We start from the raw sequence: 17661 nt of genomic DNA, 5'->3' as shown, positions 1-17661 counted from the left end.
GAAAAGGGGAAGTCGCCGCCCTCCAACCCCCCCGCAGCTCATCAAGTCGCATTAGGATTGAGCGCTTCCTTTTCCCCTATGGCCTGGTAAGGCAGTCCAGTTAGGTAGAAGTGATTGAAAAGCAGACAACAGAGTCCACGTCAGAGACAGCACCCACTCCTCTTACTAGAGGACCCACATGAAGCCCATGCTGCCTATCACATACATCTGTGTAGGGGAGGTGGGTCCAGTCCATGCATGGCCCTTGGTTGGGGCTTCAGTCTCTGCAAGCCCTTCTGGGCCCTGGTTAGTTGGCTGTATTGCTCTTCTTGTGGAGCTCCTGTCTCCTCCAGATCCTTTTATCCTTTCCCCCACTTTTCCACTAGACTCCCTATGCTTAGCCCAATGTTTGGCTTTGAGTCTCAGTGTCTGTTTCCAACCGATGCTGGGTGGAACCTCAGAGGAAAACTCTGATGGGCTCCTGTCTGGGAATACAGTGGAGTATCCTTAATAGTGTCAGGGGTTGGCTCTCTCGCATGGGTGGGTCTCAGGTTGCCCCAGGCATTGGTTGATTGGTTGGACATTCCCTCAGTTCTGCTCTATTTTTATCCCTGTACATCTTGTAAGCAGGGTAAATTTTGGGTCAAAGTTTTTGTGGGTGGGTGGGTGTTCTCCTCCCTCCACTAGGAGCCTTGTCTAGTTAGAGGGCGTCCTCTACAGTCTCTATGACCCCCAGTACTAGGAGTCTCAGCTAGAGTCACCTCTATATCCTTCCAGAAGCCTACCCTGTTTTAAGTCTAGCTTGTCACAGATGCCCCTGGCCATGGGTTCCCTTCGCTCTGCAAGCCCTAAGCCCTTCTGTCTTACCCCCGCTCCTCAGGTCTGATCTCCATGCTCATTTCTCTCTGCTCCCCCTCCTGCCTTCTTCCCTCTCTTCACCCACTACCGCTGCCGATTTAGAAAATAGAATACCTTTCATTCCTTGACAGTTTTGTACTTGTAAAAGTGTGTCTCCATCATATCCACCCCAGCTCCCCATTCCACTCCCCTAGGCACCCAACATGCCTACTCCGCATTCATGTCACCTTTCTTTTTTAAGCTAACACAATTGAGTTCAGTTAATGCTACCCATGGGAGTGATCTTGTTTAGCTTTATCCTGAGCAGTTTTTGGGTAGGTAACCTGTGCTCATTGCCATTTGTGACTCATATTCTTTTCATTCCCTCTTCCTTGGTGTTCTCTGAGCTTGGCAGGGGTTGATAATGGATGTTCCATTTAGGGCTGAGTACTCAGTAGTCACTTACTCATCACTTTGATCAGTTATGAGTCTGCATTAACTGCTGACCACTGCTGAGAGAAGCTGTTTTGACCAAAGTTGAAGGCAGCCCAATCTATGTGTGTAAACATATATTTACAGGAGTTTGAAATTTGTCTGTTTAAAAAAGATCGCGGTAGTAGGGTGCCTTACCTTAAGGCCTATAGCCTTCCGAGATATGGGTTTGACCAGTTTACAACTCCAGGCAGGCATCAATGCCCTTTTATGGAACTGGCTTTACATCCAATCTGGAAGTAGCTGTTTACCTTCCTGTCATGTCACTATTGCAGTGGCGCCATCTTGTTTCATGTGTGGTTTGCTTTATTACCATTAATGCCAGTTCTTCCCCATTGCCTGCCATAGTACCTTCTAGCATGGAAGATCTTGTCAGGTCAGTTCTAGCTTGGTTTCTCTATGTCTTGTAACCAAAGTATGGAGTGCCTTCAGCAGTAGTGTCTTACCATTTTGTTCTCATGGGCTAATGAGTAATGGTAATTACATGTGTGGTTTTGAGGGCCTCTGGGACCTTCATGTCCTAAATGCCTACTGTATCTAGATTGGCATCTTTTTTTGCAACTCCAGCCATCTTCCATTATGATTCTTTAAAGATGTTTTGTATGCCTTTAGGATGAGATTCTACCCCTTCTTCTACTCTTACAACCATACTCTTTTTTCCTTCAGAGTATTGTATATATCTCATAATTCCTTATTATTTTATCTTTGTCCTTGGATTGTTACAGTTCTTCCACCTTGTCTTCAAACTTGGATATTCCATTCTTTACTTGATCTATTCTATTGCTGAGACTTTCCACAGAATTTTTTATTTGACTTAATTTCTAGCATTTCATGTTGGTTTGCTTTTCCCTTAAGTATTTGTTGGAATCTCCTTTCACACCATCCACCCTTTCCTTATTTATTTGCTCATGTCTGTCTTTGAACTTACTTCTAAGCATTGTTGTGAGCTCCTTGAGGTTTTATCTGACTGACTGACACTCGTTAGATGTCTTTGCTAAGGAATGTGAATTTTTGAAGGAGCTTTGTTGTTTTGGCTTTTTGTGGGTTTCTTTTTGTTGTTTTGTTTTGGAGACAGAGTTTCTTTGTGTAGCAGTCCTGGCTGTTCTGGACTCACTCAGTAGACCAGGCTGGCCTGAAATTCACAGAGATCTGCCTGCCTTTGCCTCCCTAGTGCTGGGAATAAAGGTTTGTGCCACCATGCCCAGCATCTATTTCTTTCAACTATATGCTTTTAGTTCAAGTAAATGTTAGTTTAGTTTGCAATGTTTTGTGAGTTGGGTGTAGTAGCCAAGAGTGAGTAGTTCAGAAAATAATTCCTTAGATCAGGGGCCTCTGGGGACCTGGCATAAGTTCTACTTCATTTCTGGGGTATGAATTTAACTGGGAAAGCATACATAACTGCTTGATAGTACCATTATGCAATTGTTATACTAGGCAATTAATAATAGCAGCCACTTTGACTTTACTTACTTTTGGAAGATGAACAACCAAAGATAGTATTCGGTATACACAGATATCTGTTATTACGATTAAGAGTGGGATGGATAAGGATAAAAATTAAGTATTTAATGGACTTTGAAAAGACAGAGTAAGTATTAGATCAACTTTGAAGAGAGAGATTGAAGTGAATAAAATAGCTAGGAAAGGAAAGTAGTAGTAGTTGGGAGACTGTTAAGATCCCCAGACTTAGCCAGGCGTGGTGGCTCATGTCTTTAATCCCAGCACTCAGGAGGCAGAGGCAGGCGGATTGCTTTGAGTTCGAGGCTGGCCTGGCCTACAAAAGCAAGTCCAGGAGAGCCAGGGCTATTACACAGAGAGACCCTGTCTCAAACAACTAAAGAAAGAAGAAGATCCCCAGATTTGGGGATTGGAGAGATATTTCATCAGGTAAGAGTCCTTGCTGTTGCAGAGGACCTGGGCTCAATTTTTAGCTCTTCCTCACACTTATCCGTAATTCCAGTTCCGGGGAGGTGATACCTTCTTCTGACTTCAACAAGTACCAGTCATGCTCAAAGTGCATGTACATATATGCAAGCAAACCATTCATGCACCTAAAATAGAATAAATAAATCTTTACAAAAGATCCACAGATTTTAGAAATTGTTATGGCTATAAGGGGTTATCATTTGGAAGTAAAAAGAGATAATGAGAGAAAAAAAACGTAAGAATAAGAGGAAGAGTATAAGATGTGGTTAAAGAATATAGCAAATAAAAAAGACATAGAAAAGTGAAGGGAAGTGCAAACAACAGTTTTAAAATGGAACTGAATAATATACAAACAAAACACATGATGCACACACTCGTGTGAGCATGTGCGCACACACGCGCACCCGTACACACACATGCAAGTAGAAAATAAGAAAAAAGAATACTTTAGGAACCAATTGCTGGCACAGCTGCACTGGATTGAAAGTGAAGTTCTTTGATCCCTCTGGATGCCCGGGTTTAAAGTGGGAAAGGCAAAGAATTGGATCCATTGTTTTCTACAGCCTCAGGAGTTTTGGGGCTCTGGTCTGTGTAGGAGGAGAGGTTGTAAATCTTTTTCTAGTAGTAATGGACTCCTGTACTCCATTTTGGCCCATATGATCCTTTAGGTTTGATGTACATCTGGTTGTTGTATTGCTTGCCTATTTTATATAGGATGAGTAAGCAGTGCTACCCAACCTTTTGTAAGTAGAAAAAATACACCTTAGTTACTAGAAGGGGCTACTGTTCAATTTCCTTTATGTATTTTTTTGTTTGTTTTTGGCTTTTTTCTTTCTTTTTTTCCCTTCCTTCCTTCCTTCCTTCCTTCCTTCCTTTCTCTCTTTCTTTTTGGTTTTCCAAGACAGGGTTTCTCTGTATTATCTTGGCAGTCCTGGACTCACTCTATAGACCAGGCTGGTTTCGAACTCACAGAGATCCTTCTGCCTCTGCCTATCAGAGTGCTGGGATTAAAGGTGTTTGCCACCATGCCCTGCTTGCCTATTATTATTATTATTATTATTATTATTATTATTATTATTATTAATTATTATATTTAAAAAATTTATATATGGTGCTCTGTCTGCATGCACACCTGCAGGCCAGAAGCGGGCATCATATCACATTATAGATGGTTGTGAGCCACCATGTGGTTGCTAGGAACTGAACTGAGGACCTCTGGAAGAGCAGTCAGTGATCCTAACCTCTCTGGAGCCATCTCTCCAGTCCATCACTTATGTATTTAAAGTAATTTTTACTAGGTTTGGGTTGTTTATTGGAACTTGACCTTTTCATGTGTCTTCTCACTTAATCTCTTTAATAGTCATGCAAAGTAGGTACTATATTTCCCAATCCAAGAACATCAGAGCGTTTTCCCATTTATTTGGATATTTTATTTTTCCATAATATATTTTTAGTTTTACTTACATATTTTATAGTTTTATACTTATTTTCTTAATTTTGTTTGAGTGGGGAGTTGTTTTTCGAGTCATGGTCTCAAATCTCCAGCTGGCCTGTACTTACTTGGAATTGAAGACAACCTTCAAATATCCTCCAAGTGCTGGCATTAAAGGTGTGCACCACTACTCCCAGTTTCTCAAGTATATTGTTTTTGATGCTTTTGTCAGTGGAATTGTTAATTTCATTTAGTTGTTCACTGTAAATGTCAAAAAATGTTTTGTTTGTTTGCTTGTTTTGCTTGTTTAGTGATTGTGCTTTCTTCCTGCCTTGCTGAGCTTAATAAATAGTTCTACTGGATTCTTAGGAAATTTGCTAGAATTTTCTATAGATAAGAACATGTTGTGCTGGGCATGGTGGGCAAGGTTTCTCTGGGTAGCCTTGGCTGTCCTGGACTTGCTCTGTAGACTAGGCTGGTCTCAAACTCACAGCGATCCACCTACCTCTACCTCCCAAGTGCTGGGATTACGGGTGTGTGCACCGTGCCCAGCCCAAATTCATCATCTCCAACACCTTTTCCTGGTACTAGCTCAGAAGCTTGTTGTCTTTCACTATGAGTGTGATGTTAGCTAAGGTTTGTTTGTTTGTTTGTTTTTAGATCTCTTTTATAGATTGAGGAAATGTCTATCTTGTTGAATATTTTTATTTGAAAGAAAAAGAAATTAAAGGACTGGGGTGATGGCTTAAACAGTTCAGAACTTGTACTGCTTTTGCAGGGTCCTAAGTTCAGTTCTCAGCATGTACATTGGGAGGCTTATCACTTGTAACTCCACTTCCAGGGCATCTGCTGCTCTGATCTGGATGCCTTGGGTGCCTGCACTCACGTGCTATACTCCCCTCATATATATATGTGTGTGTGTGTGTGTGTGTATATATATATATATATATATATATATATATATATATATATATATATATATATATACACACACATATACACACATATGTATGTATATATAATATATAATGAAAAATAATAAATCTTTTTTTAAAAGGCATTGAGTCATGCCCAGTGGCACACACCTATAATCCCAGCACTCAGGGAGGGAGAGACAGGCAGATCTCTGTTGAGTTCAAGGCCTTCCTGGTCTAAAAATCGAGTCCAGGACAGCCAGGGTACACAGAGAAACCGTGTCTTGGAAAACCAAAACCAAAACAAAACCAAAAAAGGAAAAAGAAAAAGACATTGGATTTTGTCAAATGCTTGTTATGCTTCTGCTTGATATGATCATATAGTTTTTGTGTTTGGTTTTTGTTTTTTTTCTGTTGGTAAGGTATTTTACTTAATGTTCAGTTACTGAACCACACTTTGAGCTAATAACTGGTCCTTGTGTTTGATACTAGATTCAGCTTGCTGATAATTGATTGGGAATTTTAGTATGCATGGTTTAAAAGGGTTTATAATTTGTTGTGATCTCTTTGCCTGTTTTTAGTATAGCTAATACTGACCGGACAAAATGAATTAAATGTTATTTATTTGAAAATGTCAAGTTTTTAGCATTATTTCCCCCCTTCGATGTTTGGTAGAGTTGACCAATAGAGCCAGTTAAACTTGGGCTTATTGTATGAATGCTTTTTTGATTTGTTACTTGTTTTTTTTTTTTTTTAGACATATTCAAATTGTTTATTTCTCCATGATAAAGTTCAGTACTTTGTGTATTTCTATGAATTTGTCTCTTTCATTTATAAATTTATCTGGTTTACTGATTTACAGTTGTTTAGTATTTTTTCTCTATGGTTTGCTTATAAACAAACAGGATGCTTGCTGAGCAAGCATTGTACTTGGCGATGAGGTTAAAGTGGGAAGAATAATAAGGCCATACTATGGGTGCTGAGGGCAAATTGGAGATACTGCTCCCTTGGTCATTCCACATTTTAGTGGTTTTTGAGGTGTTTGTTTGTTGCCTACGATGTCAGGTTTTTTTGTTTTGTTTTTGTTTTTATTTTGAGACAAGGTCTTACTATATAGTAATAGCTGTCCTGGCACTCACAGAGATCCTTCTGCCTCTGCTTCCTAATCTTATTAAAAGCCCATGCCACCAATTCTGCAAATTTGTCAGTTTTGATAATCTTTTCAAAGAGCCAAGTTTTCGGCTCATTAATTTTTCTCAATTATTTTTCTGTTTCATATTTATCTTTGATGTAATCTTTATAGTTTCTTTACATATAATTGTTTTAGATTTCAGTTTGTTCTGCTTCCAGTGTCACAAGATTATGGGATATTAATGGTTTGAGTCTGTCTCTCTGTCTCTGTCTCTCTCTCTGTTTTTCCAGACAGGGTTTCTCTGTGTAGCCTGAGAGCTGGGATTAAAGGTGTGTGCCACCTATGCCCAGCTCAGGTTTAATCTTTTTAAGATAGATATTTGTAGCTATGAATTTTCTTGTAAACATCACATTGACTACACCCCATAAATCTTGCTAGTTTGCATTTTCATTGTCACTTATCTCTGTATGTTTTCCAATTTACTTTATGATTTCTTAAATTGATCTATTGGTTTCTGAATGTATTGCTTAATATCTGTATATGTGAAAATTTATCAACTCCTTTCCTGTTAATTCTACTTTCATACAGTTGGACTCAGCACATTTATGATTTCAGTACTTTTAAATTTATCAGGGCTTATTCTGTGTACTAATGTAAATGTTGCTTTTGGTTTTAGATTTTATTATTGTTTACTTTTAATTATGTGTTTATGTGTTTGTCTGTATGGATTGGTGCCCATGAGTGTAGGTGCTCTAAGAGTTTAGATTCCCCTGGAGCTACTTACAGGTGACTGTGAGTCTTCTTATGGGTGCTTCATGCTGCTAATGAGCTCAGGGTTTTCTGAAAGAGCAACAAGCATTCTTAATCTCTGAGCCATCTTTCCAGCACCCCCTACTCCCATGTAGTACTGATTGGCCTAGAATTTGCTTAAGTAAGCCAGGCTGACCTTGAGTTTGCAATGATTTGCCCTCATCTTCCTGGGTGCTGGGATTACCAAATACCATCATACCCAGTTTGAACAGTCCATGTTTAATTTTTTTCTCTGTACATTTAAATAAAAATCTTTAAAAATTTTTAAATTTTATGTACATTAGTATTCTGCCTGCATATATGTCTGTGTGAGGGTGCCAGGTCCCCTAAAACTGGAATTGCAGACAGTTGTGTGCTGCCATGTGGGTGCTAGGAATTGAACTTATGTCTTTTGGAAGAGCAGCCAATGCTTTTAACCATCACTTCAGCCCCCTTAAATAAAAATCTCACTGTGTGATAAAATATTCTCTGAAAGTGTACGAAGTTTACTTGATTTACATTTCTTTTTAAGTCTTGGCCTTCTTAGCCAGGTGTGGTGGCACACACCTTTAATCTCAGCACTTGGGAGGCAGAGGCAGGTGGATCACTGGGAGTGAGGCCAGCCTGGTCTACAAAGCAAGTCCAGGACAGCCAAGGCTACACAGAGAACCCTGCCTCAAAAAAATCTTGGCCTTCCCTCCTGGTCTCCTGTGAGTTTTTGATGGTGTTCCTAGGCATTGCTTGTCCATAGTGTAAATGCTCTATTTTCATTGACATCGCCTCCCTTGATCTGTCTAGTTCTTTTAGTAAAAATGGAGTGGTTTTTTTTTTTCCTGCCTCCTGAGTGCGGGGATTATGCCTAGCTGAAAATGGAGACTTTGCAAGTGTTGAACTATTTTTCTTGTCATTTAGAGTTTTTCTTTATGTATTTTAGGCTCTGTAGTTTTGTTTCTTGTGATAGAATCTCGTAGTTGTTTCTAGATTCTTGGCCTCTTATTTAAGGACTGAAATAAAGGAGGTATCCGCACAGGTTGCAAAGTAACAAGGAAACTTTTTTCTAAAGCAAAGTCATAGTATATGCATCAGAAATCAATAATGATAGCTGGCCATATGATTCAGAATATATTAAGGACCTTTGAGATTTTCTTTTGAGAAGGAAGGGTTTAGTTGTTAAGGAATTTAGTTTGGTTTTGATTGACAAGTTTGGACTATGTAAGCCTTTGCTCAGTGTGCATATCCCATCCTTTAATGAATGTCTTAATTAGAATTTCTATTGCTGTGGTGAAACACCATGACCCAAAAGCAAGTTTGGGAGGGAAGGGTTTATTCAGCTTACACTTCCACATTGCCGTTCTTTATAAAAAGAAGTCAGGACAGGAACTCAAGCAGGGCAGGAGCTGATGCAGAGGCCATCGTGCTGCTTACACGCTTGCTCTCCATGTCTTGCTCCGCCTGACTTCTTATAGATCCCAGGACCACCAGCCCAGGGATGGTAACAAGCACAAAGGGTTGGACTCTCATTTAAAACATGCCTTACAGGCTCACTTACAACACCATCTTATGGAGGCATTTTCTTAATTGAAATTTTCTTTCAGATCACTTTAGCTTGTGTAAAGTTGATATAAAACTATCCAGCCCAGCACGACACAGTGGTGCACACCTGTAATCCCAGCATTTGGGGAGGCAGAGGCAGGTGGAACTCTATGAATTCAAGACCAGCCTGGTCAACAAAGCAAATCCAGAGCAGCCAAGGCTACACAGAGAGTTCTTGTCTCAACACCCCCATCCCACCTGCCCAAATTGTTGGAGCTTCCTCATTTTTTGAGGTCTTTGTCATTACAAAACATTCTTTTTGTATCCCCCCCCCCCTTTTTTAAATGACTCTGTTTTGTTTGGTATATTATGACTACTGTAGCTTTCTTCTGGTTATTGTTGTTTGTGCAATTTTCCTTATTTCCACCTTTCTGTTTTGAGAGTGGGTCTTCATATTTAGCTTAGACTAGCCTCAGACTCAGGGTATAGGTTAGGATACTCTTGGGTTCCTAGCTTCCCACATGCTGACATTATAGGCTAAACTACCATGCCCAGTTTTAAGCTTGCTGTATTTTTAAATCCAAGACAAGTCTTAGGAAAATAACATCTATCTAGGCCTATATTTTTGATGTAGTTGAATTTAGCATTGATATTTGTTTTTGTTTTCTATTCCCTTTTTTGTTTCATCCTTCTATTTCTGTGAAGATGATTTATTATTATTGTTCTTGTTGTTGTTTTGAGACAGGGTTTCTCTGTGTGTAGTCCTGGCTGTTCTGGACTCACTCTGTAGACCAGACTGGCCTCGAACTCAGAAATCCACTTGTCTCTGTCTCCTGAGCACTGAGATTAAAGGCGTGCACCATTGGCTGGCTAAGAGGATTTATTTTTATATACCATAATTTTTAATAAAAATTTTAGCATTTGAGGGGATCAGTTCATCTAAAGAGATATTTAGGGGGACAAGCCTGTGACACACTTCTCTTTGAGTGACATTGTTACTATTGGAGCAGGATACTGTGTGGACCTGAGGGATACTTTTGTCTTCCCTACTGAAGATGGAGATATACCTTGTAAAAGAGCTGGAGTTAAGTCCTTGGGGTCTAACTATTCTTAGTATGGCAGCTGAGGGATTGCACTAGGGAGTGGGAATTCTGGGAAGGAAAAGTACATTATCTCATGGTGAACCTGTCTCTTACCAGATCCTTAATCCATCCATTGGAATTAACTGTTATGGAACAATGGAATGTCTTTACGTAAGGTAGATTCCTTTGTTTGTTTTTCAAGACAGTTTCTTGGTTGTCCTAAAACTCTTTGTAGACAAGGCTGGCTTCGAACTCATAGAGTTATCCCAGCCTCTGCCCTTGAGTTCTGGGATTAAAGGCATGTGCCACCATGCCCATCGCTAGATTCCAGTTTTACTATAACAGTGTCATGCTCAGAATGCTTCGGATTTGGGAGCATGTTGAATGGGGTCATAGTTTCAGGGTAAAAATGGTCTGGGAAAGCCTATGGGTGCTGAGAACAGAATGCCAGTCCTCTCAAAGATGAGCACATACTGCTGAGACATCTCTCCAGCCCCCTGTCCATCTTTATATAGTGTTGTGGTGTCAGTATCACTAAGGAAAAGTACTTTGCCTACTTTGGGAGCATCTGCTTAGATTTAAAAAATTTTTTTTCCGGAGACAGAGTTTCTCTGTAGCCTTGGCTGTCCTGGACTCACTTTGTAGACCAGGTTGGCTTTGAACTCACAGTGATCCGCCTGCCTCTGCCTCCTAAGTACTGGGATTAAAGGCTTGCGCCACCACTGCCCTGCTGATTTTAAAATATTTTGGTTAGCTCTTTTTTTTAAAGTCAGGTTCTTACTGTGTACTGCCATTTGGTCTTGAGCCTGAATTCCTTTGGCTCAGCTTCCTAGTCTTAGAATTACAGGTATGTGTTGCACACTCATCTTAAGTAGCTTTGAATTAAGATATTTTACCATTTTATGGTAATTAGTGAACATGAAGCTCATTATATATTAAGCATTTATTCCGAACATTTCCCAGTGTTGAAACAAAAATATGTGATGCTTGTGTTTTATTTATCAGCTTCAGGGTCAACAGTTGTTTTTCTTTTAATTATAGGAACAGTTTTGATCAAAAGTAACAGTGGTCAGTTGATGCTGGTATCTCCTCAGCAAGCTGTAACAGGAGCCAAGACCACAAGTAACATAACTCCAAGGCCAGCAGTACCAGCAAACTCTCAAACAGTCAAGATCTGTACGGTGCCGGTAATCTACCTTAATCTACCTTAATCTACTTGGTTTTCAGCCTCTGTCTTCATAGAAATATGTACATATTTGCCAGTAAAATTTTGAGATAATTTTGCTCAACTTTAAAATTAAATGCCAGTTTAGTTTTTTGGTACTTGGTAATTCTAAAATAATGAAGGTTGGACCTTCATACTCAGTGATTTTTATTGTCCTTAAAGGAAATGTTCAAAAGGGGCAGTGTGCCTCTGCTGAAAGAAAATAATCATCCTGAGTCGTTTTGGAATATGTGTGTGTCTGTGTGCCTGCATGTGTGTTCCTGTGTGTGTGCAATATGTGTGTGTCTGTGCCTGCAAGTGTGTTCCTGTGAGTATGCAATATGTGTGTGTCTGTGTGCCTGCATGTGTGTTCCTGTGCATATGCAATCAATATGTGTGTGGCTGTGTGCCTGCATGTGCATTCCTGTGCGTGTGCAATATGTGTGTGGCTGCGTGCCTGCATGTGTGTTCCTGTGAGTATGCAATATGTGTGTGGCTGTGTGCCTGCATGTGCGTTCCTGTGAGTATGCAATATGTGTGTGGCTGTGTGCCTGCATGTGTGTTCCTGTGAGTATGCAATATGTGTGTGGCTGTGTGCCTGCATGTGTGTTCCTGTGAGTATGCAATATGTGTGTGGCTGTGTGCCTGCTTGTGCGTTCCTGTGCGTATGCAATATGTGTGTGGCTGTGTGCCAGCATGTGTGTTCCTGTGCGTGTGCAATATGTGTGTGGCTGTGTGCCTGCATGTGTGTTCCTGTGCGTGTGCAATATGTGTGTGGCTGTGTGCCTGCATGTGTGTTCCTGTGAGTATGCAATATGTGTGTGGCTGTGTGCCTGCATGTGTGTTCCTGTGAGTATGCAATATGTGTGTGGCTGTGTGCCAGCATGTGTGTTCCTGTGCGTGTGCAATATGTGTGTGGCTGTGTGCCTGCATGTGTGTTCCTGTGCGTGTGCAATATGTGTGTGGCTGTGTGCCTGCATGTGTGTTCCTGTGCGTGTGCAATATGTGTGTGGCTGTGTGCCTGCATATGTGTTCCTGTGCGAATGCAATATGTGTGTGGCTGTGTGCCTGCATGTGCATTCCTGTGCGTGTGCAATATGTGTGTGGCTGTGTGCCTGCATGTGTGTTCCTGTGTGTATGCAATATGTGTATGGCTGTGTGCCAGCATGTGTGTTCCTGTGCGTATGCAATATGTGTGTGGCTGTGTGCCTGCATGTGTGTTCCTGTGCATATGCAGGCCAGAGGCTGATACTCACTGTCTATGTTCCTCGGTTGCTCTTCAGTTTTTTTCTGAGGCAGGTTTCTCATTGAACCTGGAAGTCACAGATGATCAGGAGCCTCCCAGGATACTCCTATCAATGCCTCCCCCAGCAACCCCTCACCTGTTTTTGTTGTATTTTTACTTTTACATGGTGTTGGGGTCTGAACTCAGGTCTTCATGCTTATGAAACAAGCACTTTACTGAGTGGGCCATCTCCTCATCTCTTTCATTTTAAATTTGTAGTTAGTAAGACTTCTTATAGTATTTGTTTTCATCCATACATTATAGAATTTACTTCTATGTAATACAGGGATCTGTTTGTTTTTATATTAATTTATTCTTGTTACAGCTCAATGGTCAGGGATCTGTTTTAATATTTCATTAGTTTTGCCTTGTTTGAAGTAACTTTTATGTAGGTGTTTATCTTTTTATGTAATTGAAATTTAGTTTGTGTCAATGATTTTTTAAAAATATTCTTATGAACATTTTTATGTAACTGGAAAGTGCGGGTGTTAGGGATGTATTTAGTTGGGAAAGTACTTGTAGCCCAAGCCTGAGGATTTGGGTTTGATCTCTAACACTCACTGTATGCAAGGTGCACCTGTAATTATAGCACCAAAGTGAAGAGGATTCCCAGGGCTTGCTGGCCAGTTGGTGGCGCCAAACTCAGCCACTTCAGGTTCTGTGAGAGATAGAGTAACTGAGGTTGACACCCAGTGTCAAAGGTTGACTGCCTTCCTTCCTCTCCTCGTCTCTCTTTTCCTCCTTCCTTTTCTCTTTTTAACTTTACTGTTATATTTGTTTGTTTTGTGTGTGTATGTGGGGGGGGTAGTGTGCATGTCATCGCTGCGCTTGTGGATGTCAGAGAGCAACTTTCAGAAGTCACTTCTTTTATCAGGAGGGAACTCAGATCATCAGACTTGCTTGTCATCATCATCTTGCTTGTCCTACTTCCAATTTTGATACTAGTTGCTCAGCTAGTTATTTTCTCTGTCAGTAGTCCATTTTCCTTCTCATTTGGTTTAGCTATGGGCTAACAGATTTTTCTTTATAATTAAATATTTAATAAGAGTCTGTTTTCTGTATGACAAATCAAGTTTAAGATTTTATTTTTTACTTTCTTATTGTGTGTATGAGTGTGGGTGCATATATGCTACAGTGCTTATGAGGAGGGCAGAGGACCACTGTTAGGACTCAGTTCTGTCTTTTCACCATGGGTTCTGGGGCTCATAATCATATTGTTAGCCTGTATGGCAAGATGTTTATTCTCTGGCCCAAGTTTAAGATTTTTATTGCTGAATGTTGTAGAACTTACTTAATTGGAAAATTAACATAAAAGAAAAAGTTATTTTATGAATCAGTTGCCTTCTTTAAGAAATGTCAGCTAACCAACTCACCAGTTAAGCTCATAGTATAGGATGTTCATAAGATACAGTGTATACCAGATAAATTTGCTAAAAGTCTTTTCACTTTGCCTTCAATACTGGTGACTTAAAATGACTAATATTGACTGTGCTTGGTTACATGTTCCTTGAGGCAGAGACAGGTAGAACCCTGTGGGTTCCAGGACAACTTGGTCTGTGTATTGAGGTCTAGACCATCCAAGGCTACATAGGGTGACTTTTTCTTAAAGAATAATAAGTAAATAAACAAAATGACTACTATCGATAACTATGTCATCTTTTCCTTTTCCCCAAGAATTCTAGCTCACAATTAATGAAGACAGTAACAGTGGCGCCTGTTAAAAATTTGACACAGATAGGAACTACTGTGGCAACCACTGTCTCCAGTACTTCCTCAGGACAAGTAAGTGGGGTGTGTGTGTGTGTGTGTGTGTGTGTGTGTGTGTGTGTGTGTGTGCATACTAGCTGTTTTCTCACTATTATTCAATTATTTCTTGCCAGATATTTAAGTGTCTGTGTGTTGTTGAAGGCATATAATATATGATGATGCTTATTAGACTGTGAACTGTTGGAGAAGTAGAAATAAGAAAACATGCTATCTATTATTATTAGACATTCATTGCATAATGTGTTAAGTAATATAAATACATCTAATAACCATGGATTGCAGTCTGCAGAAGGAGGTGCTAAATAAGAATTTGGTAGATACGTTATTTGTTAGGAATCAATATTTGTAAAGAGAAGAATAAATTCAACCTAGATTCAAAGTTGATAAAGGTTTCAGCCAACCTAATGAAGAACACTGGAGCATATGTATCTCGTCAGCGTTGTCCTACTGTGAGTCAACATTGTCTACCAGGCTTTACTGGACTCTACCGGGAAAACTGTACTTTTGTGCAAGGTCTCTTCTTTGCAGCAGAGGCCAAATTAATGAACTGATAACTGAAAGTCATCCAATAGCATTCTAGCAGCCAGGACAGAACAAACCTCTCCTTGTAAGGGTTCATTAAAATTTACATCTTATGTCACTTGTATGTATATTTATACATGATATAGACAACTGTTCTGGGATGTCAGTAGGCTTCTTTCCTGTAGAAACAAAGAGGTTAAAAGGAACATGTCGGTTCTCCCATGTCTTTCATCCCCCCCCCCCCCCCCCCCCCGATATTATTCACATTCTTGCCTACTGGCTATGCTGGTCTTGAGAGTTGCCTACTAGTAGGCTTTCCCCTCTTAGGGATTTGTGTGGACTATGTTTTTGCCCTACACTGGGTTTTCTGTTTTTCTCCACTTGTAACAGAATAGCACAGATTGAATAATTTGCAACGAACAGAAGTTTGTTTGACTCATGATTCTAGAGATGGGAAGGCTAGGATTATGTTGTCAGTATACGGGAGAGCCTTATCCTAAGGCAGAGATATCATAGCAAAAGAGCATGGTGTCCCAGGAGGAGGAGAGCCCAATAGAGAAGGAGAATGACGGAGCTGAACTTAACCTTTTTATTAGGGTGCTTCTCCTAAGAATGAACCTCACTCCTGTAATAGAAGCCTTAATCCATTTACAGTCAAAAAGTACTCATGTACTGATCATTTCTTGTTTGTTTTTTTGTTTTGTTTTGTTTTTTATTTTTTGTTTTTTTGAGGCAGGGTTTCTCTGTGTAGCCTTGGCTGTCCTGGACTCGCTTTGTAGACCAGGCTGGCCTCGAACTCACAGCGATCCGCCTGCCTCTGCCTCCCGAGTGCTGGGATTAAAGGCGTGCACCACCACGCCCGGCTGTACTGATCATTTCTTAACGGTCTCATTTCTTTTTCTTTTCTTTTCTTTCTTTTTTTAAAGATTCATTTATTTATTAAGTATAGTGTTTCTGCCTGCATGTATACCTGCATGACAGGTCACCGGATGTCATTATAGATGGTTGTGAGCTACCATGTGTTCGCTGGGAATTGAACTCAGGACCTTTGGAAGAGCAGCCAGTGCTCTTAACCTCTGATCCATCTCTGTAGCCCAAGGTCTCATTTCTTGATACCACTATAATGACAATTATATTTCAACATGAGTTTTAGAAGTGATATTCAAACTACAGGGACCTCTATTGTGTGATAGCAACTCTACATCTTTCAGATAATGAGAATTAATCACCCCTCTCAAGGTTCAGATTCATCTTTCTTGCTGTTCGGTGGACATAGACACCTGACGTGCCGGGTGGCAGCTGTAGTATCTGGTCTCCTAAGGGAAATGTGTCCCTTGTGAGCAGAAATTGAAAGCACAGAGTCCTCAGAAGGATTCAGAAGCCACGTCATAGGACTTGTCTCTAGACACTGTGGAGGGTTCAGACTGGGGAAGAACTCATTTGGATGCTGAAATTGAAGCTTTCTGTTTATCTAATGAAGTGGGATTGATATTAGTTGTACTTCTTACCTTAAAATTAGTTGCAATTTTTCCTTTAAATTTTTTTATTTTTAAACGTTTAAAATATTATTCTTTTAAAAAATTATTGCCTGCATATATGTATGTGTACTATGTATGTTCCTATTGCTATGGATGCTAGAAGAGAGGGTTGAACCACCTGTAACGAGTTAGAGACAGCTGTGAGCCACCTTATGTGTGTTGGGAATTGAACCTAGGTCCTCTGGGAGAGCAGCAAGTGCTCTTAATCTTAGCTGTCTCTCCAGGACCTTAATTTTACCTCTTTTGCTCAGAATTTCATCATCAGTTATAATCACTATTCATTAATATTTTAAGTTTATTTCCCATTTTACCAGGACATTCTTTCTGATATATGTACCAGTTTCTCTGAATGGAAAGTTTGGGTGTCCACACACTTGACTTGTACAGGAAAAAAAAACTTTTCTTAAGGAGAATGCAAGCATTTCGATAATGTTGTAATGTTTAGTCTCCTATGTGCATACTATTCACTCTACCCCGTTTTTCTTCGGTTATGTAACTTTTAGATATTTGTTGCTTTATATGTGGTTTTCTAATTTCGTACCGTAGCTTATAGTTTTTATGTTAAGTTTTCTGTCCTGCAGGTGGTGCTAGAATCACACTACCTCATTCTAATACATGTAGAAATTAATGAAATTCCTTGTAGTGTGGAAATAAGACATCTATCTCCTATAATGCTGTTTTACGTACTCCAATGCAACACTTAGGATTAGTACAGCTGAGTATATGGAAATTAGCTGATAACTGTTTGATACTAAAGAAAAAGAAGGAAGTTTATAGAAAGTATGAAGATTTGCTATTACAAATACATTTTAGAAAATGCAAATGTGAGAGTGAGAGAGAGAGAGTGTGTGTGTGTGTGTGTAGGGAGAGAGGTCTTTTATGCTCACGTACGCATGCTGAGTGTTAAATAAAGTTTTCCCCAATTGCTCTCTACCTTATTGTTTTAGAGAGAGATTCTCACTGAGCCTGGAGCTTGCCATTTGTCCTAGAATGGCTGTCCAGTGAGGAATCCTGCACCCCGAGATTAACCTAACTCCACCCCACAAGCCCCGGGATGTCTGGGGTGTACCACCGTGTCCAGCTTTTATGTGGGTGCTGAAGATCAGAACTTAATACCTTACTATTACACTCAGCATCTTCCCAGCTCCATTAATATCTATTTTCATTAATATTTTAAGGACTTTTTTGTGTGACACTGGTTTTTATAGACCACCCTAGGGACAGTAAAT

At 40.0% G+C, this 17661-nt stretch overlaps 1 protein-coding gene across 2 annotated transcripts in view; it reads left to right on the top strand.

The window, feature by feature from the left end:
* The window catches only part of TAF4B (TATA-box binding protein associated factor 4b), a 108851-nt gene that overhangs the window by 7222 nt on the left and 83968 nt on the right, over positions 1-17661 (top strand). For both annotated transcript variants that reach the window (XM_084780218.1, XM_084780217.1), the window contains exons 2-3: positions 11158-11303; positions 14280-14387. In XM_084780218.1, the coding sequence (XP_084636344.1) occupies positions 11158-11303; positions 14280-14387 (254 nt within the window). The remainder of the gene's footprint in view (positions 1-11157; positions 11304-14279; positions 14388-17661) is intronic.

This window comes from Acomys minous (assembly GCF_964271855.1).
Source record: "Acomys minous genome assembly, chromosome: 4".
In the NCBI taxonomy this organism is placed as follows: Eukaryota; Metazoa; Chordata; class Mammalia; order Rodentia; family Muridae; genus Acomys; species Acomys minous.
This window is presented reverse-complemented; position numbering and strand designations above follow the sequence as displayed.